General features: G+C 28.6%; 2 protein-coding genes across 2 annotated transcripts in view; one reads left to right on the top strand and one right to left on the bottom strand.

The window, feature by feature from the left end:
- Window positions 1-23,257, top strand: part of LOC125827362 (GDP-Man:Man(3)GlcNAc(2)-PP-Dol alpha-1,2-mannosyltransferase) — a 267,662-nt gene that overhangs the window by 35,426 nt on the left and 208,979 nt on the right. The gene's annotated exons all lie outside the window — the stretch shown is intronic.
- Window positions 545-2,506, bottom strand: LOC125827417 (universal stress protein PHOS32-like). The gene is made up of 4 exons (XM_049506731.1): window positions 2,329-2,506; window positions 1,617-1,729; window positions 968-1,086; window positions 545-641 (listed from the first exon to the last, which is right to left on the bottom strand). Exons 1-4 carry the CDS (start codon window positions 2,504-2,506, stop codon window positions 551-553), a joined length of 501 nt encoding a protein of 166 aa, XP_049362688.1. The 3' UTR covers window positions 545-550.

The following is a 23,257-nucleotide window of genomic DNA, read 5'->3' as shown; positions in this document are numbered from 1 at the left end:
TAGGGTCATAGAAGGCAATTGAGGAAGCTAATTCAGATGGGTTGAAAGAATTAGATAAAGTAGACTTGAAAAAAAGTTTGCACAATCTTCGAGTGTTTAGTGTTTCTAAGTAATTAGCTCCTAAACTAATGGAATTTCTATAAGCTACGAATTGTTGGGACACTACAATAGGTCTTGCAATAGTGAGTAATTTAATAAAATAAAATAAAATATCACACAACATAGAATTACTAAGAAGCTTGATCCTAATATTTCTTTTTACCTTCCCTATATTTAAATGTCTCAATAAACAATTTAGGTAAAAATGACCTGATAGTGCGAATTTTTTTTCAAATACATACTAGCATTATCCTGAAACGAAGGGATATATATGTATAGTATGATAACTTAGAAAATAGAACAATAACTCGCTATAACCAATTAGCTGTTAAATTATTTCGATAATATGAAAAATATTTATATTATATGTCAGTGTATATATCTTTAAGCTCCAAGAGTAAAAGATGTATGTAGAAACATTTTTATTGAATGAGCATCAAGGCTATTGTGATCAATGCTTGTGGAAATCAGGATCTTTAACTATAGTCACAGGACAAGCTGCATTGTTCAATACATAATTTGTTACACTTCCCAACATTATCCTGTATCAAAAAAAATAAAAATCCAAAAGTTAATGAAGTACTTATGGAATATAAAAAACAACATATGGATAAGTGAGAACATATTTTTTATCGCTAAATAGCTTGAAACTAACATATTTTTTTGATGCAAGATGCTAGAAACAAACCATCATCAACAAGATGAAAATTCATGTAGTCAATCAATTAATTTGTTAAAGCTTTCTAATTTTTTTGTTAATTTATTGCTAAATAGAATTAGTAATAGATTTTATTATTCAACTATAGAATTTACCTGTCGGTAATTTCTATGTTCTTAATAGTAATAGAATATAATGGAAAATAAGTACCTTTGGATGGTACTTAGGCCTCTGCTACCCATGACCAAAGAATTCAACCTGAGATCTTCAATAGAGTCGCATACTTTCTCTCTTGCATCTCCCCAATACACTTTTGCCACAATGTTTATCTGTACAACAAATCAATACTTTCAAGACATGACTAATTACTTCTATGAAATTAGTTACGAAATTTTTCGATAATTTTTAGCTAATTAGTACTCCTTCTGTCCCTAATTACTTGTCCACCTTTTCTTTTTAGTTGTCCCTAGTTACTTGTCAATTTTGATAAATCGAGAAAGGATAAAAAAAAATTTACTATTATACCCTCAATTAATTACTTTGAAAAAAATAGAACTTCTTGAAATCTTAAGTTTTTAATTCATTCACTTCATAATTAATAGGGGTAAAATGGTAAACTCTCTATATCAATCATTGTTTTCTTAATAGGTGTGTCAATTCAAAAGCGGACAAGTAATTAGGGACAGAGGGAATAATTCCAAGCTAAATGGATTTTTGTAATAATCCGTCGCTAAATGGAATTAGCATGAGTTTTTTACTATTGAGGTATGAAATTTTGTCTGTCATTAATTTCTTCTTTAAAAAATTAGACTTATAAGAAAAAATATAGAACTTATTAATAGATCAAAATAATTACTACCTCTTTCTGCTTAGTAGCTGCATCAAGTAAATCAACAACTTGGACATCAGTTTTTTTGATATCATAATACTTCATCACTTCTGGATCTCTAAACTCCACCCATGGAATCAGAGCTAACAAAATAAATTGAAACCACGTCATAAAGTGAAAAAAAAAACAAAAACAAAAATTATCCAAACATAAAAAGAAAATAATTTAATATCAATCGACAATATAAAAGAATTTTTACTCCATCACATCACCTAAATGATACAAACAAAAAGTCACCTAAATATAACTACAGACGCATAATATGAAACTAGTTACCTAAAAAATTAAACATGTGATCATGATATAATTAGTGGTGAAGCCATAAATTCAGACCAGACGATTTTGAAAAATATTAGAGCACATCTATCCCTAGGATATCTACTTATGAGGAAATACTATTTTTAACCCCTTTACCACTAAACTTAAATATTCCTAATGTATTAAGGAGATTTTCGAAGTCAACCACAATTTTTAACCCCTTTACCACTAAACTATTTCTAATGTACATCAAGGAGATTTTCGAATTTAGAATAAATATTTTTACTCTATTTTTGCAACACATTATTAATGTTAGGCCAAAGGGATTCAATTGATGAACCCGCCCCTTGACCCTCTTTCGCTCCTCAATGAATATATACATATGTATAACAAATTAAATTACACTGATAATAAAGGAACTTACGCGAACCAGTTTTTGACCAGAGCTGGTCGCGGGACTCACTGAGAGTGTGAGTTTTGATGTGAATTAAGTAAACTGTGTCACCTTTTTCAGCCAAATTTCCAACTGTCCATTTCAATGCTTCTTTGCTGCTCGATGAAAAATCCACTGCCACACCAATTGTCTTCCCCTTATTCCCCATTTTTTTTTAAAAATTTATCACTTTCTTTCTTTCTTGTGAAAACTGAAAAAATAATTCAAGGAAATGGTTTTTTTTTTTTGTATATATTTTGTTTTCTCTAATTTTGATTTGAAGTAGAGGTGTTACGTGAATAATGGAAGTTAAAAGTATAGAAATTTGATCCATTATTTTCGTTTTTTGGTCTTCTCTTTCTGTTTTCATGATTTATGGGTGAAATGGGAAAACCACATTATTTCATGTTTATTGTTTCAGATTACCTTTGGGCCTATTTTTAAGAGTCTATGTTTGTAAATAATGTCAATATTGAATTTGGCTCCTCTTTCATTACCCTTTTCCTCCATTTCGTCAAGTACACATTTAGATGAGAGACATGTGTACTATTTAATTGTTTAAGGTCAAGATTATATTTCATTAACTAGTATCATAACCATAATTTCTCCTAAAACTAACAACTTTTGCAAGGGCTTAATTATGGTTATGATACTAGTTAATGTAATATAGTCTTGACCTTTAACAATTAAATAGTACACATGTCTCTCATCTAGATGTGTACTTGACGAAATGGAGGGAAGCCAAATCCGTAAATATTTGGGTTATTGAAATAAAGGAGCTACCAGCTCCACCACTATTACTAAAAAAAAAAAAAACACAAATATTTGCATTGAGTGTGTATACATGTTGTATACTTTATACATCGGAAACTTATATGAATCTCACTAGTTTAAGATCAAATGACATAGATACATTCTGGTTTGCAATATTATATATCTTTTTGAATTTTGGTTCGTCCAGATACGTCCAGATATACATATCCAGTATCTCGGGATACATGAGGTTAAAATTATGTGTAAGTTGTTGTAGATACATTATATTCAAGTGGATTTACACGTATCTGTGATACATAACAAATCTATCTCGCCTCCCTCACCTCTCTCATCTCGGTCACCACTCTCCTATGAATCTGGTATCTTAGATACATGTGAATTACACTAACATGTATCGAGTGTGATTCACATGTATCTAAGATACATAACAAATTTCGTTTGTCTCCCTCCCCATCTCACCCGTCTTAGTGTATATGATAACAAAAAATTAAAAATTAAAAAAAATAAATAAAATATATATATACCCTAGATTGGCCTGTGCTTGGCACGGGCCAACATGCTTGGTTTTAATGTCCATGCTTGGTTTTAATGTCCTTTTACTACAGTAACAATACAATTTAAATAGTTTTACTACATTTAGGAGAATGAATTTGTACTAATATTTGTAGAGCTAACGAGGAATAAATGAAAATAATCAATGTAATATATTTAATGAAGTGGCCAATATGCAATACAATTTACATTTAATCCAGTACAATTAGTTATTGGCAATGAAATGAGGCTAATACATAGTACAATTTGCATTGAATTCTATACAATTAGTTGCCTGTCTAGTATATACTCCCTCCGTCCACAATTGTTTGGTAGATATACTAAAAATAGATGTCCAAGATTAATTGTCAATTTAAACAATCAAGAAATAATTAGTCATTTTTTTTCAATTCTACCCTTAATGATTGTGTAGTTCAATTGAAAAGTTATGTGGACTTTTGATATTCTTGATATAGTAGGGTTATATTAGTCAAATTACACCTTGTATTAAATTTTCCTTGAGAGATGTGCATGACCTTACCCTGACAAATAATTGTGGACGGAGGGAGTATATAATACTACATATACACATGCAAGCCCATTTTCTTCTAGAAAAGTACATCAGAAAATGAACAATTCACAGTTTAGGTAACATTTGAGTTTTAAGCAGGTTGGGATTGGTATGAACGACGCCTAAGTTGCGATTCTGGAGTAGGCTGCTGCAAGAAGATTTTCGTTGGACCATTGGGATCGACATAACTGCAAAATCTGACAAACACAATAAGAATTCAGTAAAACCAGTTAGCATATTGAGGGGGAGGATCTTTAACAATTTTCGTTGTAAAAAGGTGAAAGCAACGTTGACATACGCATGTCTGATCATCTCACCAACTGGAGTTTGGGCAGCTTGGAGAGGATCTGCCCGTGGCTTCGGCCCAGACTGTTGCTAAGCACGTACCCAATACTTTATATTTTCAGTGATTGTAAGTTTATGGATGATTTGCATAGTCATTTGATCACCAAGGAGAGTAGTAAAGAACTAATTCAACATCCCCTAATTGAAGAGAATAATACACCAAGACATACAGCTATGTCCAAATATAAGATCTCCAACTAAAAGCTTGATTTTAATTCTCTTTGCAGTACATGTGATCAAGAACTTTTGAGGATGAAACCGTTGAACTTTTTCTTGTGAAAGATCACCTTGGAATGATTTAAAGCAACCTTCAAACACCAATTTTTTTTTTATAAGTACATGTTTGAGAAACCTCAAAAGATAAAGAATAAGAACAAAAAGGACTCCAAGTTGGAACATTTGGACTCAAAACATATCTTAACACATGTAACAACATTTAACTTATGTCTGGCAGGTGAACTCTTTAACTAATAATGAACTAAGCGTATCACCCATTCTACTTCTCTAACATGAAAGAGCTATCAGATAATTCTTAATTCTTAAAAAGACTCTTGAGACTCTTAACTTTTATAATTACCATTTCAATCTCTTTTAAGTATTGTTCGTAATCAACCTCCGCCAAATCCTGCCCAACATAAATTCATCACATGTCTTGACAAAGATAAATAATTAGGACTACTCCTAATTTATAGCCCATGTTCAAAAAGTTTTCATTTCCTTTTCTCCTCTTCCTCCATTTCAGAATCCACAAAACAAAGCAAATGGAAAGAGTAAAATGTCACTTTCATCCATAAACTAAATAATAGAGCTTTCAAAAAAAAATGTAATGGTTCAAAAGAAACTATTATCTACTCAGATTACGTGAGCAACTTTCAATACTACAAATTAAATATGAAGTAGAATATAGGGGAAAATGTCAATTCATTTATAGTAAGTTAGGATGCACATAAAAAGAAAAGCAGGAGAGTAGTGCGGACAAAGGAAGGAATAAGGACTTCTATTGGTATCTTCGGTAATGTAAGTAAATTAAGATGGTAACAAAAATGAAAGAAAGTTAAGTAACTTGGAGAGGAGCAACACGAAACTTCTACTGAAAAAAATCTTCAGGATTAGGAGGGCAATCATAATTTATTGTTGGACAATCATAATTTACTTTCAGATGATAAAATAATTACCATGTATGTGCTGAAGGCAAGTGATCAGCTCTGGTATAAGCCTTTTGAATAAGAAATTTTTGAAAACCTGAAACTGCTTATAGTGAAAAATCCTTCCGATGACACCTGAAAAAGTAGACAAAGATTTATTAGACGATTGCAAGAAATATATATAACATGCAAATGGTAGTCAAATGGAAGCAACAAACTACCTTTTAGGACTCGATGATAAACTAATAACACGAGTTTTGTCTTTCTTGCTAAAACCTTAAATCATTTTTTCAAATTACTGAATAACAGATGATGATGCAGTATTGTATCAAAAATATTTTGTATTTGTCCTTGAAGTCATCCACTCCAAAGCAAAGGTCAAATTAATAGTAAGCGTATGTGTGAAATTGAAGATGATATTAAAAAATAGACATTGTTATCTTAACAAATTTAGAGTGACATGTATTGATTCTTGTTGTACCATATAGAAATTGATATATACAGATGTGAAAGTGGAAAAGGGAGAAAAAAATTGTTTTTATCACTACCACAGGCAATCAACAAAAAATCAGAGAGAGATCCAACATCGAAAGTTTGATAAGCAAAGAGAACGAAAAAAACACTCATCAGAAGAGGGATAGAACACTTCCAAGCCTGAGAAAGAAAGAAATTGGAGAGAGTTTGAAATGAGACCATGTATAGTAGTAATAATATAAAACTAATACTATAAACTAATAGATAGAACTAACTTGATTCCAAAAGAATCGAATAAATCTCAAACTTTGCATCTTTTCTCTATGACTAATCAGGCGGGGTGGGGGATTAGACTTCAAATTATAAACAACTTAAAAGTGCCTATTTCAAAAAAGATATTATGATGTCTTTTCTGAAATCTGCAGGACATGATCAATAATATTATCAAAATGGAGCATCACAAACCGCCAAGTAGTATATAAGGGACTCCAAGAATCTGGTTGCGGATACATTCTTGAAAGCATCACATATATTATGTAGTTTTCTCAACTTCATCCGTCAGTAGTAATGTGACCATATTCAAATATTGTCTCACTGTTGTCACAAATTACCTCTGTATGAGACGTGAAATTGAATTCAACACTTGGACCACTAAACGTGTTCAACGCTTGAGTTCTCTGCTCTTGTCCTGACCCTTCTCTGTACATTAATTATGATGGTGTTCAACTCACTAAAGCCTTGTATGATGTATGGCTGACTTATTTCTTCTAGGGTCATCTTGTCAAGTTGTCATGTCAACTCCCAATTAGTTACAAGGATATTCAGCGAGCTCTAAAAATGAAAGGAACTATGGGACTCGCTCAATGTAAATAAAGTTCAACCACTACATACCTCATTTACTTTGTTTTTTTATTGATTTATTTGTATCATTTTAGGAGTTTGACTAAATAAGAGAAGTACACATAGCATACCTTCATTTTCATTCTTCTGAATTAGTGAAATAGAAAATCTCAAAAATTATTCTATGAATCCTCAACTACATCCTAGAGATATGGTCATGAAATAACTTTAAGATCAAAATCTCACATGAAAGGGGGGAAAGGGTGATAAAGAACTCTGAGTGCTCATATTTCATAAGGTTTGGTTTCAAATTTTCTTATATCCTCTATGGGATATGGATTTCTGCAAAAATATATAAGCATTGAAGAATCATAATAATGGTACCACACATATATTAATCAGAAATACAGTTTAGTAGAAGTAAATGTTGTACCTTGTATATGAGAATTTTGAAGTACACCTGTGAAAAGGAGAAAAAGAAATACAATAAATTATTCAGTTGACTGAGGCATATTATCAAACACTTTGGGTGTGCAACTTTACTTCGTAATAGTTACTTCATTTACCTCAATGTAACATCACCAAAAAACTTTGAAGTACCTCATTTCAGAGCAAACTTCTTAAGAACAAAAATAAATCAGAATATGCATGTCGAGGAAATAACACAAGAAAAATTACAAGCATATTATAAATAGGTCAAATTGGAGTGCTTACCAGTAAACAAATTAAAAACCAACAGAATTAAAAGAAAAAAAGAAGGGAGAGAGAGATACAACATCTAAGAAAACGTCCCAATTCTTCTTGAAGATGCGGCACTAAGAAATAAAATACTCAAAAAAAATCATCGATAAATAAGATCCAAACCTAAAAACTAAGAAATAATACACTAATTAGATGAAACTTTTCAGCAAAATTGTGAAACTTCTTGTTCAAACACATGCAAAACTAAAATAGAAAAGCCCAATGAAGAAGCTTCAATGAGATAATTCAAAGAAATGAGAGAGATTAATGATGCCAAATTTGACAAAAATAGAGATAGTAAAAGGACTAACCATGATTTTTGATGTTTTTTTTTCCTACTTCCTCTAGTGGATTTGCAAGAGCTGTAATGGCAAAGAAGACAGACTTAATAGGAAATTTGGTTAAGTGTGAAGGAGTGAGTAATGGCAAGACACCTGTTTCAAAGTACTTACACGTGGCTTTGTGAACATGTTGTCTAAAAAGTACAATTATTAAAGCCTCTTGTACATGCACCTGCAGTTGTTTGTGGCCTAAATAAGCAGTACAATTTACACAACTTATTGTACACTAAGTATTGCAGTGATGGTCCTTTTCTTGTTGGCTTATATAATATATATATATATATAATATAATATACTAGTTACAGTAGCCCGTGCTAGCACGGGCCCAACCTATATTTTTATTTTTTATTTTAATTTATGTGACATTAATAAAATTTTAACGGTCAAATAATTTTTTTGTGTGTTCTTTAAATTTTAAGTTGTTGATTATTGTGGTTAATAATATTTTATATGTAATTTTCAATATTCTCTTTGTCCCAATTTATGTGTCATTGATAGAATTTCGAAAGTCAAGCAAATTTTGTATATGTTTTTTAGATTTTGAAGTTATTTAATTATTATGAGTTAAAGTACATTTTACGTATATGTTACTATTTTTATCCCAAATTCTGTGACATTAGTAGAATTTTGAGAGTTGATCAAATTTTTTGTATGTCCTTTAAATTTTGAAGTTGCTAATTATTGTGTGATTTGTAGTACGTTTCATGTTATTTCAAATAATATATGTTATTTCCTCTATCCTAATTTATATGGCACTAATAGATTTTGAGCTTCAACCAAATTTTATAGATGTCTTTATAATATTTTAGGGTTTAATTACCTCATTTTTATTTTTAATCCATTAATATGCTTTCTTCACAATTATCAGTAGAACTATCTTTCAGTGTTGATGGTTTAGCAACATACCCTTAAAAGAACAGACCAACGAAAGCTTCTTCTTATTGCTTATTGTGCGTATTATTAAGTAAAAAGTATTCTAATTAATTCTACTAAAGATTCACTAATTGAATGTTGAGAGAAATTAATTAATGTGAGAAAAGTACTGAAAGAAAGACTTAATCCTACTCCATCCGTCCAATAATTATTGTCTATAATACTATTTTGGAATGTCCTACAATACTTGTCCACTTTATGAAATCAATGGATAGTTTACCCCTTATCATTAATTATAGTAATTTTTCAATTATATTTTTTAATACATTATATCTATTATATTTAAAGAATGATATAGTAATATTACTCTTTTATTTATAATTTCTTAAAGAATGTATAAAGTCAATACTGGAGAAATATTATTGGAGAGAGAATAGTTGATATCAGTCACCAAAGCAATACAACTAAGTAGTAATAAGTGGGGCCCATGTTTTCAAAAAGTTGTGCGAATTATTTGTAGTTTTAAGGGGACAAATTAGTCCAATAGATAAAAAAAATGAAATGCAGATGCACTACTCCTTTAACTAACCAATTGAATTACATTTTTCATGTGAAATTACAAAAGTAACATCTGAGGATTTTTTTGTTAATTCCCATAAACAGGAAGCTCCTCACATTCACTCTTATTAATAGTAGTAATATAATAATTTTCAAAGTTAAATTAGATTGTATTAATTTGATATTTTAAACAAAAAATTTAAATATGCAAAATCTACACAAAAAGTACTATAAATTGTAATTTTTTGCATATAAATATGATGAAAAAACACATTGTAAAATATTAGTTAAAATTCTTATAGTTTGACTCTAAAAAGGATATCATAACAATTAAAAGTGTATAGAGAGAGTAATAAATAGGTAATTAAATTTCAAGAAGTTTAAAATAAAAGGTTGAAAAAAAGAATAAGATAGACAACATATATTGAAAATTGAAAACATATAAATAATAGATGGGCCCAAATGAGGTCTAACTTTTTGGCTAATAAAGTAGTAGGTAATTAATGGTGTTAAATTGTCTAATAATAAAAAAAAAAAAATTAAAGGTACAACCATAAAAGAAGAATGTACAACACTATCTAAGCACATATCATCCAACACTTGTCATGTGCTAAGTAGTAGATATTCCCACTTATTATATATATATATATATATATATATAAGAGTATATTCCTCAAATGTGAAAATCAGATTCAAGGAATACAAATTAAATTTAACTTATCTGTTTGTGCTAGTTGAAGTCAAGATTATCATTCTTCGTAGAAACCATATAGATTGATCAAGATCAAACTAAAAAATCTTTAAATACACTCAAACGAGCCTTTCTAGCCGCATTTGAGTCGGCCTTTATTTTATTTATTTTTTGCCCCTCGACAAAATTAACATAAAATTGAATAAAAAATCTCAATTAAAAAAATTAATGAAATTTTAATTTTAAAAATCAGAAAATTCATAAAGATTATAATATTTCTACAATATTTTATTCAAAATAAAGTACTATGATTATTACAATACTTTTCAATCTTGAATTTTATTGTTGACGTATGCTGAACAATGAAATGTGGGCTTGGTGTCGTGCACATTCTCTTCCCCTCAATTAATAACTAGAAATTGAGATGGCCCAAAAATAACTTTAGGCATGTGACTGATTTGGTCCCATTTTAATTGAACACATCAATTATAATAAACTGTATCCAATTACACTTTTAGTTTAAATTTTAAAATCGTTTTTGCCTATGTTTTCATTCGTTTATTAGGTAGATGTTAAGTTAACCACATAAAATATGTCATTTACTCTAACTATAACATTTGTGTTGATAAGCCATAAAATCTCGGGTCTTTTCTACTTGAGGTTAATGCTTATAATGAAGGAGATGACATATATTTATGTGGTTAAATTAACTATCTGATAGACGAATGAAAATACACGTAAAAATATTTTCAAAAAATTTGAATTGAAAGTGTTTAATTAAAATACTTTATTAAGAATTAACACGTTTAATTGAAAAATGACTTAGTTCAAATATCTAAATGAAATATCGTGACAATTTTTTTTTAAAATGACCATGTATTAAGCTTTCCTTATAATATGCATCTAGAATATATTGTCATGTAGACCTCCGTGACTTAATGGTGTACAAGCAAGCAATATTCCATTAGGACATATAAGAATTCGAAACGTAAAAGAAAAATGATGCAATTATATATCAAGATTCCATATATATAATTATAGAAACCAATATCATAATCCAGTTGATGCAAGAGGGAAACCATAAGTAGAATATTTAATTAATACTATACATTAGAATAAATTCTTAGGGTTTAAACTGAAACTCAAACTATCGAAGCTAGCGAACCTAGGGTCAACACCAAGGTAGGGACAAAAGGGAAAAGAACGATGTTTGATGTGAACAGAAGCACGCATTTCGCTAAGAAAGTGAATCAGAATTTATCGTATCAAAGTTATATCTACTTTTTTTATTATTGAATTATCAAAATTGAACTCTGAAAATATCGAGTTGAATATCAAATGTTCACCTCTAGTGAATTATGGTATACCATATGTATGGATAACATTAACAAGTAATTTAGATGTTTTAATTGATTTATGCCAATAAATATGTAAAGTCAGTGCTTGAGAGAGGAGATCTAACTTCTACACATGGTTTCTCTAAAAGCTAACATGTAATTGATGTTAAATGCGTATTTGACGAAATATGAATATATCTTGTCAAAATATCTATCCTTCAATACATAATTACCAAAGTTTCGTAATATTTAATATTTAATACCTACTTTCAAGTATCAATTACTGAATTACTGAAATTGAACTTTGAATTACCGAAATACTAAAAGCTTCCTAATTTCCTTGTGAAAGTATTATAATACTTTTTTTTTCTCACCGATTCAATCAAAATATACGTGAGAATAGTGAATCCCAATCTCTTATGTTAGATGATCGTGAAATATACGTGAGAATAGTACGAATTTACTACACTCATACTAAGTTCATTTGATTAAAAATTGAAAATTTTGTCTCCCACTTGGATCATAAGAACCAAAACATATGTACTTTGTCAAACACATTTTCGTTTTGATTATGCTCCTCTCTTTGCCTCTTTTAGGCAAAAGACTTTTTGTAACAAAATAAGTATTTTTATGATCGTCAATAATTTAGAAAGAAAATTAATATTTTACGTCAAATTTAGAAGTATTTTTAATATTTTTCTTCAGGATTGATCAAAGGTATAGATGTAGGAGAAAGAATGGAGTCTCTACTCCTTATAATTAAAGCTAATTTCGTAGACTTATTTTTATCAAAAAAGTCTATAACTTGTCAGTGATGTGACTAAAGAATAAGGACAATGAAGTATTAAAGAGAAAATTGATTAAGTTACACAAATATTCTATTTTTATCAAAAAAGTCTGTAACTTGTAAATTAATGATTTTTAAACCCTCGTGATTAAAAAAGTTAATAATAAAGTTGCAAAAGAACCATATCTTTACACAACCCTATGTATTTTATCTTTTAAGTCGAGGTATTGTTTTTTCTAGAAGAAAATGAAAGATTATGTTAGATTTTTTTAATTTTTAATTTAATAAAGGATTAGATCAAAATGGGCAAAAAATAAATCTACAAACGCAAGTTAATAGTCCTTTTCTACATCTCCGTGTACGATCTCTAGCATTTGATGCCTACTTGCCCTTGTTCTAAATTAGTAAAAGTAATAATTGTACTCCTTTTTATCATAAAATAATTGTCATATTTTTATTTTTAAAAAAATTAATTTGACTCATTTTTTAAATTGAATATATATTCTATTTTAAATTTAAACTTTAAAAAATTATACGATAAATATTACAAGTTGTGATTCTCCATATGTTAATTTTATGAAAACATCTATTCTAAAATACTAAGCAAAATCCACACAATTAAACTTTCGAAAAATGAAATTCAGACAACTTATATGAAACAGAAATAATATTATCTTATAAAATGAAATTACAAAAGATAAATAATTAATTTACTCAACTAATACGGACAAACTAGCCAACAATAGGTGTGAACTAAAATAAACAATACATATATATATATATATATATTTGATATTTTTTTCCATTTCTATACACATTGACCGGAAGCTTATAAATTTAAATGTAATACGTTAACACCTACTATCAACGGATAGATCATTGATCATTATACCATAAGTAACTTACACGATGCTCTTTGTATACCATGTATTTTAAATAATAGTATTTTATATAGTTCATGTACTATAAGGGGTCGTTTGGTGTGATTGATAAGGAGAGTTAATCCCAGAATAAATTTCAAGTACCTTTTATTTCGTTGTTTGGTTGCAAAGCTTGGGATAACTTATTCCAAAATTATGAATTAGTACCGAGATAAGTTATCCCTCACATTGGGTGGTATAGTAATCCCGGGATAACTTATCCCGGGATAAAATAGGTAAATGACAAATATATCCCTTTAAATCCTTTTTATACATTATTTTTCACATTAATGTATATTTACATTATTTTTAATACCATGTATAATAATACTAGTTACAGTAGCCCGTGCTAGCACGGGCCCAACATATATTTTTATTTTTTATTTTAATTTATGTGACATTAATAAAATTTTGTCGGTCAAACAATTTTTTTGTATGTTCTTTAAATTTTAAGTTGTTGATTATTGTGGTTAATAATACTTTATATGTAATTTTCAATATTCTCTTTGTCCTAATTTATGTGTCATTGATAGAATTTCGAAAGTCAAGCAAATTTTGTATATGTCTTTTAGATTTTGAAGTTATTTAATTATTATGAGTTATAGTACATTTTACGTATATGTTACTTTTCTATCCCAAACTATGTGACATTAGTAGAATTTTGAGAGTTGATCAAATTTTTTGTATGTCCTTTAAATTTTGAAGTTGCTAATTATTGTGTGATTTGTAGTACGTTTCATGTTATTTCAAATAATATATGTTATTTCCTCTATCCTAATTTATATGGCACTAATAGATTTTGAGCTTCAACCAAATTTTATAGATGTCTTTATAATATTTTAGGGTTTAATTACCTCTTTTTGATTTTTGATCCATTAATATGCTTTCTTCACAATTATCAGTAGAGCTACCTTAAACGGTGATGTAGCGCTCTCTATGACCTTCATTGTCATTTTTCTTTTTCTCCTTTTTTGAATTTTTCTCAATTATATTATTTTTAAAAGTTATTTTCATAACTCACACTTCTTCATCTTCATAAATTATACTTTTAATTAGTATTAATAATAATCATAACTTTCAAACCTTTTATATTCATAACCCCAAAAAATTCAATTTTACATTAAATTAAAATACTCAATGCCTTTCTTTCTTTGGAGAGAAATGACATTAAATTAAAATGTTTGCCTCAATATGCTTAAGATGCTAGAATTCTTAAAGTTCATTTTAACTTTATGTATTCTTTTGTTGGAATAGCTTTCCTTTTATTTTGTATGTAGTTAGTTGATGATTTTTAAGAATTTTGTTTTTTTTTTTCCTTTTTGTTAATCTTATTAGAACTTTTGTTATATATGTTGTATGTTGTTTAATATATTGATAGATTTTTAGGATTTTTTTTTTCTTTATGTTAATCTTATTTGAACTTTTATTGTATTAAGTAAAAAGTATTCTAAGTAATTCTACTAAAGATTCACTAATTGAATGCTGAGAGAAATTAATTAATGTGAGAAAAGTACTGAAAGAAAGACTTAATCCTACTCCATCCGTCCAATAATTATTATCTATTATACTATTTTGGAATGTCCTACAATACTTGTGCACTTTATGAAATCAATGGATAGTTTACCCCTTATCATTATCTAAATTGCTAATTATTGTTGTATGATTTGTAATATCTTTTATGCAATTTTCAAATAATAAATGTTATTTCTTCTTTCTCAATTTATGTGGTACTAATAAAATTTCGAGATTCAATTAATTTTTTCTGTCTTTAAAATATTCTATCGTTAATTACTGTAAATTATTGTACTTTCTAAGTAATTTTCAAATAATATATATTATTTCATTTGTCCAATTTATGTGTTATCGATAAAATTTGAAGAGTTAATAAGATCTTTTACATATTTTTATATCTTTTGAGTATTTAAGTAAATAGTTATTGTGATTTATAATATTTTATACAATTATTAAAAAAAAATTAAACAACAAACAAAACGAATTCATCATAGGAAAATTACCAAAACATCCTTCAATATATCAATAATGGGTCCCACTTTTTGTTTAAAAAAATATGCATATTGGGAGGATATTTTTGTCCAAAGTGGAAATAGAATAACTATAAAACATTAAAGTCTTTTAAAATTTAAAATTTTTAATTCTTATTGTATGATTTGTAATACTTTTACGCCATTTTCAAATAATAGAGGTCATTTCTTCTTTCTCAATTTATGTAGTACTAATTTTTTTTGAGATTCAATCAATTTTTTTTGTCTTTGAAATATTTCTAGTTGTTAATTACTGTAATTTATAGTACCTTCTAAGAAATTTTCAAATAATATATATTATTTCATTTGTCCCAATTTATGTGTCACCGGAAATTTGAAGAGTCAATAAGATCTTTTATATATTTTTATATCTTTTAAATATTTAAGTAATTAATTATCGTGATTCATAATATTTTATACAATTATTTAGTATAGTAAAATAAATTTAAAAGAAACAAACAAAACGAATTCATCAAGGAAATTACCAAAGCATCCTTCAATACATCAATAATTGGTCCGACTTTTTGTTTTTAAGAAATTGCACATTCGAAGGATATTTTTGTCCAAAGTGAAAATATTGTGTAAAAAATGTGTATTTATTGTGATTTTGAATGTTTTGTGGGGTAATAGGACGCACGCAAAGTTAAGGTGTCTTTTTGAAAATTTGGAACAACTTCAAGTATCACTTAATGTTTTTTATCAAAATCTAATTTACTTTCGTAAACTATGTGTCAGATCAAAATCAGATTAACAAATTCAAAAGGAATGAGTAATAAATAGCTCATACAATGACATATTTATTATTTAAAAGAAGTACTCCTTTTGGTTGAAATCTAACAAGATAGTTACAATGTAACTAAATACTATAAAAATCTTTGCATTGTGACTTATTTTGGCCCAAATGAGGTAGGTAATTAATGGTGTTAAATTGTCCAATAATATAAATTTTAAAGGTACAACCATAAAAGAAGAATGTACAACACTATCTAAGCACATATCATCTAACACTTGTCATGTGCTAAGTAGTAGATATTCCCACTTATTGTATATATAAATGGGCCCAAATGAGGTAGGTAATTAATGGTGTTAAATTGTCCAATAATATAAATTTTAAAGGTACAACCATAAAAGAAGAATGTACAACACTATCTAAGCACATATCATCCAACACTTGTCATGTGTTAAGTAGTAGATATTCCCACTTATTATATATAATAATTTACTACTCCTTATTTATATGATAATTATACATATTTTTCTATTAAATATTACATTATATAAATATAATTTTTATTTATGAATTTATTTGACTAATTCTTATGTTTATTTTATTTTGATTTCTCATAAATTTTCTTCTCTTTAACAAACTTAAGAGGGAAGTTCTATTTTTAAGCTAAATAAGAAAAAAAGTTATATTTTTAAATACACATGGGACTTATCACGAGGATACATAAACAAAAATATTTAAGTTAAATAAAATAAAAGTTTTATTTTAAAAAATGAATAACTAAAGCTCGCAAAGAAAAAATTTAAAAGTTTAAATAAAGTGAAGGATAATTTTGTAAATAAATAACTTGTTCTTAAAATTTATCAATAGATATTATTTTGAATACAACAAATCAAACACTCAATAAGAAATAATTCCAGGACAACTTATTCCATCATAACTAATCTCAACATAACTTATCCCATCATAATTCATATTCAAACCAAACGACCCCTAATACTCGTTATACAAAAATATAATATATCATCAGATAATATTCAATTTCATTTAATTATTTATCCTTTTAACTTTTAAGGTTGAAATGACATTCTTTTATCAAATAAACTATATATAATTCTGTCTAAGAAATCCCAACTAAATCAAATAATATTATAACTACTAAAGATTATAGCGGGCTTTTCTTTTTTAATTAAGATTTCAAATTCAAAACTCTAAGAGTAAGGATGTATATGTAGAAACCTTGATCTACTAGCTTTCTCCTTTAATAAGATCAAGATAAGTTGTAATCTTTTAGTAAATCTCATAGAATCTTCTTAAACTTGAAACCATATTAGCAAGGCTCTATATTAAAGTATTAAGAGCAGTTTGATTTAAAAATAGTTTTAAGAAAAGTCAAATTTAAGTAACTTTTAAGTTTTAAAAAAATGAAAAGTAGGGGAGTATTTACTTTTAATTTTTTTAAGGTGTTTTTTAAATTCATTTTAAGTTATTTTTTTAACTTTGTCAAACACTTTCAAAATCTAAAATTAACTTAACAGTAAATTTAACAAACTTTTAAGTCAATTCAAACAGATTATAAACCCGTTTGAATTGACTTATAGTTTTGACTTATAAGTCAAGGATTATAAGTTAGAAATTCTAACTTACAACTTTTAACTTATTTTAGTCATTATATATATAGCTTAAACTAAGTACTTATAAGCCTTTTCTAAACTTATCCGAATCAGATGACAAAAAAATGAGATGTTTGCTGTGAATTACAAATAAAATATGACTATAACATTTAATTTGAATTAATAGTTTGTTATTTCATACAATTTTCTCATTAATAAAATACTAGAAGCTTCCTATTTTTCATGTGAAATATTATAATATTATTTTTTTTCTCACTAATTCAATCAAAATATACGTGAAAATAGTGTGTCCCAATCTCCTATGTTAGATGATTAAGCAATATATGTGAGAATAGTACGAATTTACTACTCTCGTACTAAGTTTATTTGATTAAAAGTTGAAAATTGTCTCCCACTTGGATCATAAGAACCAAAACATATTTACTTTGTAAACACATTTTCGTTTTGATTTTCCTCCTCCTTTTGCCTCTTTTTGGCAAAAAACATTTGTCAAGAAAATAAATATTTTTAAGGCGATCAATAATTCAGAAATGAAACTAATATTTCTCGTCAAATTCTAAAGTATTTTCAAACACATTTCTTAAGGATTAATCAAAGATATAGATAAAGGAGAAAGAATGGAGTCCCTACTCTTTATAATTAAAGCTAATTTCGTAGACTTTTATTTTTATAAAAGAAAAAAGTCTATAACTTGTCAGTGATGTGACAAAAGAATAAGGACAATGAAGTATTAAAGAGAAAATTGATTAGGTTACACAAATATTCTATTTTTAGGTCACCGTTTAGATTTGATTTATATTTTTAAAAGTTGTATAAATATTAAGTATATAATCCTTAATTAAACTGATAAAATATTAGGCTGTTGTCTATGGTCTCCAAAAATTGATCTTATAATCTTTCGATAAAATGTTTAATTTGTTGTAAAAAATGAGTTTTAAACCCGCGTGATTAGAAAAAGTTAATGTGCATTATTTGTCATTGCCAAAATATTTGAGATGAGATGTAATAAGTTATTTTATATACATGATACAATGTTATTTTGGAATAATTATGAATTGTTATGTTTGTGAGTCCAACTGCGAGGGTTGCCTGGGCGGCTGCGAATAGGTTAAAGTCTCATATTAATCGGGAAATAGATTGGTGGTAAGGGGGTGTAAAATTGAATCTAGAAAATGTTACTATTCGTTTTATTGTTATTGGGTAATGGTTTTTAAAAAAATATGGATATCGGTTCGGTTTTGATTTCGTAATATTGAATTATTGGATAAACCAATAACTCATTAAGACTATATTAATTTACTACTTTATTACTACATAAATATGGAGTAGTAAATGTTAATCTTAGTACCTTATTGGCTACTGCATTTACCCTTAGCCTTCAATTCACATTTGATTGTGACTTTCAATTCACAATTTCACATTATATAAAATGTCAAAATCTAAAGCGGGAACTATATTCTTCTTAATTTCTCTTTCTGTTGCAATTGTATAGTGTTTTTCGTGTTAGTTATTATTCTTTCTATTTTATAAGCGTTTTGTAAAGTAAAATTATTGTCTTGTCGCGTCAAATTGTTGGAGAAGTCATATATTTGTTTTATAAGCATTTTATTATTGGTTAAACAAAAAATTGAATCGTTAAAGACCAAAATCGATAAAAAAAAATCTTATTAGTTAGGTTATTTGTTTAGCGTATTTAAAAATTGAAAATCGATAAATCGAACCGAACCGATCGATACACACCCCTAATTAGTGAAGTGTTTATATAACCTTGGATAATAATCCTTTCCTCATGAACTGTTTTTGGGGTCTAAGTTAGCTCCGGATACCATATCTTTACACAACCCTATGTATTTTATCTTTTAAGACGAGGTATTGTTTTTTCTAGAAGAAAATGAAAGATTATGTTAGATTTTTGTTTTAATTTTTAATTTACTACAGGATTAGATCAAAATGGGCAAAAAATAAATCTACAAACGCAAGTTAATAGTCCTTTTCTACATCTCCGTGTACGATCTCTAGCATTTGATGCCTACTTGCCCTTGCTCTAAATTAGTAAAAGTAATAATTGTACTCCCTTTTATCTCGAAATAATTGTCATACTTTTATTTTAAAAAAAATTAATTTGACTCATTTATTAAATTGAATAAATAAAATAAATTGAATATATTCTATTTTAAATTTAAATATTAGAAAATTATACGATAAATATTACAAGTTGTGATTTTCCGCATGTCAATTCTATGAAAACATATATTTTGAAATACTAAGCAAAATCCACATAATTAAATTTTCGAAAAATGAAATTTAGACCACTTATATAAAACGGAAATAGTATTATCTTATAAAATGGAATTTGTCTTGAATCATACAAAAGACAAATAATTAATTTTCTCAACTAATATGGACAATCTAGCCAACAATAGGTGTGAACTAAAATATATTTGATATTTTTTCCATTTCTATACACATTGACCGGAGCTTATAAATGTAAACTGTAATACGTAACACCTACTATCAACGGATGGATCATTGATCATTATACCACAAGTAACTTACACGATGCTCTTTGTATATATACAATGTATTTAAAAGAGGAAATACATAATTACCCCATGGAATTTATACCATTTTTTTAAGTAGACACCTTAAGTTTACGGGAATCCTATTACCCCACAAAACCATCCAAAAGAACAATAAATATATCATTTTGACCCGTTTCACATCCATCAGTGTTGTCACGCAGGTTGGGCGCGTCAAGGAATAAAAAAACAACATTCAATCAATGTTAAATCACCATGTGGCATTCCCAATTTGAATTAGCTTCTTCATTAAATAGACCATCTTCCCTAAAATTCTCCATTGTTAGCCGTTGGATTTCTGCAATTTTTCATTTTTTTAAAAAATCTGTGAAATCAATTTCCTGTGATTAGGTTTTGAGGGAGAGATGTCAAATGCAAGCTTGAATCGCATTTGTAATGACGAGAACGATCCAATGTTGCATTTAACAATGTGATGCAAACATGGAGACTTGATGCAATTGCAGACTTCGTGGTCTGAGGACAACCCAACTAGAAAATTTTGGTCCTGTCCACGCTTTCGTGTAAGTTCGATACATATTTCTTTACTCTTTTTTTTTGTTCAATGTTTTAATAAATTCACTGTGTATGGCCTATTTTAGAAAAATTCATGCAAGTACTTTAGATGGAGGGATCTTGAGGAGATTGATATGCGATCCAAGTCTGCTATTCCAAGATTGGCGAATAGAATTAAGGAATTGGAAGAAGCATTACAATTCTATAAAAGTAAAGAGAAGATGAAATTGTTGGAGAAGAAAGGTGATCAAGTATGTCATGATAAGCTAATCAAGAAGAAGAAGACGATGAAATGTAGCATCTTGAATTGGAAGCTTATCATAGTGTTTGTCGCAGTGTTTTTTCTAATTTTAGGCATTAATAAGAATGTAAATGCTGGAAAATGTAGTTGTATGCCATTGGAATTGCCTTAGTTGTTATTTGTTGTTTTCGTTTATGTTTGGTTGTGTAATACATTGGAAGTTTGTTGTAGTTGCTTCTTTTTTCTGGTTTAAGGCAAGCTTATTTGGTTGTGTAATACATTGTTGTTTTTGTTGATATTTGATTGTATAATACATCTATTTTGTGTGATATTGTGACCATTTAACAGTATACAGAACATTGTAATCTCTTCTGCCAACTTCCTTTCATACTTGATCGAAAGAGAATAATCAGAATGACAATCATTGTGACAAAATGAGAACTTCATTTCATTCTTACTGAAAGAATAAAGTTGCATAAACAAACTTGGTAAAACACAATTGATACCCAATAATGCACCAAAATATAGTTTGGTATCAAGAAAAGTGTAAATAACACAATAATAACCAAACACAAAAATAAAACCACAAAGTCAACTATTTCTTAGTAGTTGAATTGCTTTGGCTTTCATTAATAGCAGCAGCTGTAGACCTTGTTTGAATTTTTTTTTTCACTCCTCATTTGTTGAAGTCTATTGACTGATTTTCCCTTCCATTTCACTCCAAAATGTGGTTGATAGCCAATATCTCCAGTAGCTTCATCCGACCTCCTTGGAACTCTTGTACCAATGTCAACAACTCTACTACTTTGCATTCCAAGCGGTATAAATAAACCACAAAGATTAGTAAAAGTATATGAAAAATCATCATCACCAACCAATAACAGTTGTACTTACATTAACAGTTGTAAAACCATCATCACCAATCAATACTCCAAATCCTACCATCCTTAACCTTTTAAAAGGTCTTGAAGATTTTCCACCACTAGTGCCTTCATTCTCATGATTTTTTTGAGGAATACCTATTCCCCTGCATCTTCCTCTATTCGTTCCTTCATTCACTTGGTTTTGGTGAGGCATCTCTTTTCCGTTGCTTGTGTTTTTATTTTCTTGTTTTCCTTGAGGCATTACCCTTCCTTTGGCGCCCCTTACTCTACCTCTTCCTTGAGGCATTGTCTGTGTGTTCTCCTGGCTTTCTTGAGACATCCCCCTTCCCTTGGCCCTTCCTCTTCCTCTTCCTTGAGGCATTGCTTGTGTGTTCTCCTGGCTTCCTTGAGACATCCCTCTTCCCTTGGCCCTTTCTCTTCCTCTACCATTTTCATTATTTGATCTGGCATGATTATTATAATACAACATATTAGTATATATTCAACTAAATATTAATGACAATTGATACATTTACCTGTGCTTGAGTAAAAGTTGTTGCAGTTTGAGTTGGAACAGTTGGAAGAATAGGACAACCTCTTTTATTGTGGCCCTTTGTATGGCAATTGCTACAAGTCATAACAGCTCCACATTTATTAAGCTTACCAGTTCTATTTGTTTCATTTACCTCTTTCCTTCTAGCTTTACTTGGTCTTCTAGGCAACTGTTTAACTGGTGGTGGTTGAACTGTTGGATTAACAGATGGTGGCCACATATTCATATTGTTCATTGGCTGGATAACATATTCATATGTCCTTAGGTAGGTTTCCTTGTTATAACAGCTGGCCACATAATGAATTGGTTCATTTTGCTTGTAGTGTAGGGCAGCAACACCATGAGGACAAGGTATGCCCTTAAGCTGCCAAGCTCTGCAACTACAAGTGCGCCTAACAATGTCTACATAATGTGTAAAGCCTTTGTCTACAACCTCAAAAACCCTTTCTCCATTCCATGATATGTTACACTGCATTGACTTATTAATGTTTTGTTGTAATATCTTGAAATCCATGGGAGAAATATCAGTGACCCATGTGTTTGAGAACTCTCGTTATTGACCAATTCTTTTCATCATCTTTATCCTAATCTCTTCCAGCATTGTAATGATTGTCTTGTATCCTGCAGACAATATCCATGAATTGAAGCTCTCTGTCATATTGTTATCAACTGAGTCATATTTGCTATGTTCTTTGAAGTATTTTTTACACCACCTTTCTACATTGTAGTACAAAAGACCATCTAAGCAGTCATTTCCCAATTTCTTCATAGCATCTATGTGGTCCCTCAATTCAGCTTCAAATGTAGATTTTGTAATCTTCCAGAAAACATTTCTTCTCT

The sequence above is a fragment of the Solanum verrucosum genome, unplaced genomic scaffold, assembly GCF_900185275.1.
Source record: "Solanum verrucosum unplaced genomic scaffold, falcon-dt-bn FXZP01000138.1, whole genome shotgun sequence".
Taxonomy (NCBI): Eukaryota; Viridiplantae; Streptophyta; class Magnoliopsida; order Solanales; family Solanaceae; genus Solanum; species Solanum verrucosum.
Note: the sequence above shows the minus strand (reverse complement) of the source record. Positions and strands in the feature narration are given on the sequence as shown.

Bases quoted from the DNA above. Each gene is read 5' to 3' on its own strand.
- LOC125827417 (XM_049506731.1), bottom strand. From the start codon at position 2,506: ATGGGGAATAAGGGGAAGACAATTGGTGTGGCAGTGGATTTTTCATCG. The intron at 1,730-2,328 runs GTAAGTTCCTTT...TTATTTTGTTAG, and splicing joins CTGGTCAAAAACTGGTTCGC to CTCTGATTCCATGGGTGGAG. The intron at 642-967 runs GTACTTATTTTC...TTTTTGATACAG, and splicing joins GGCCTAAGTACCATCCAAAG to GATAATGTTGGGAAGTGTAA.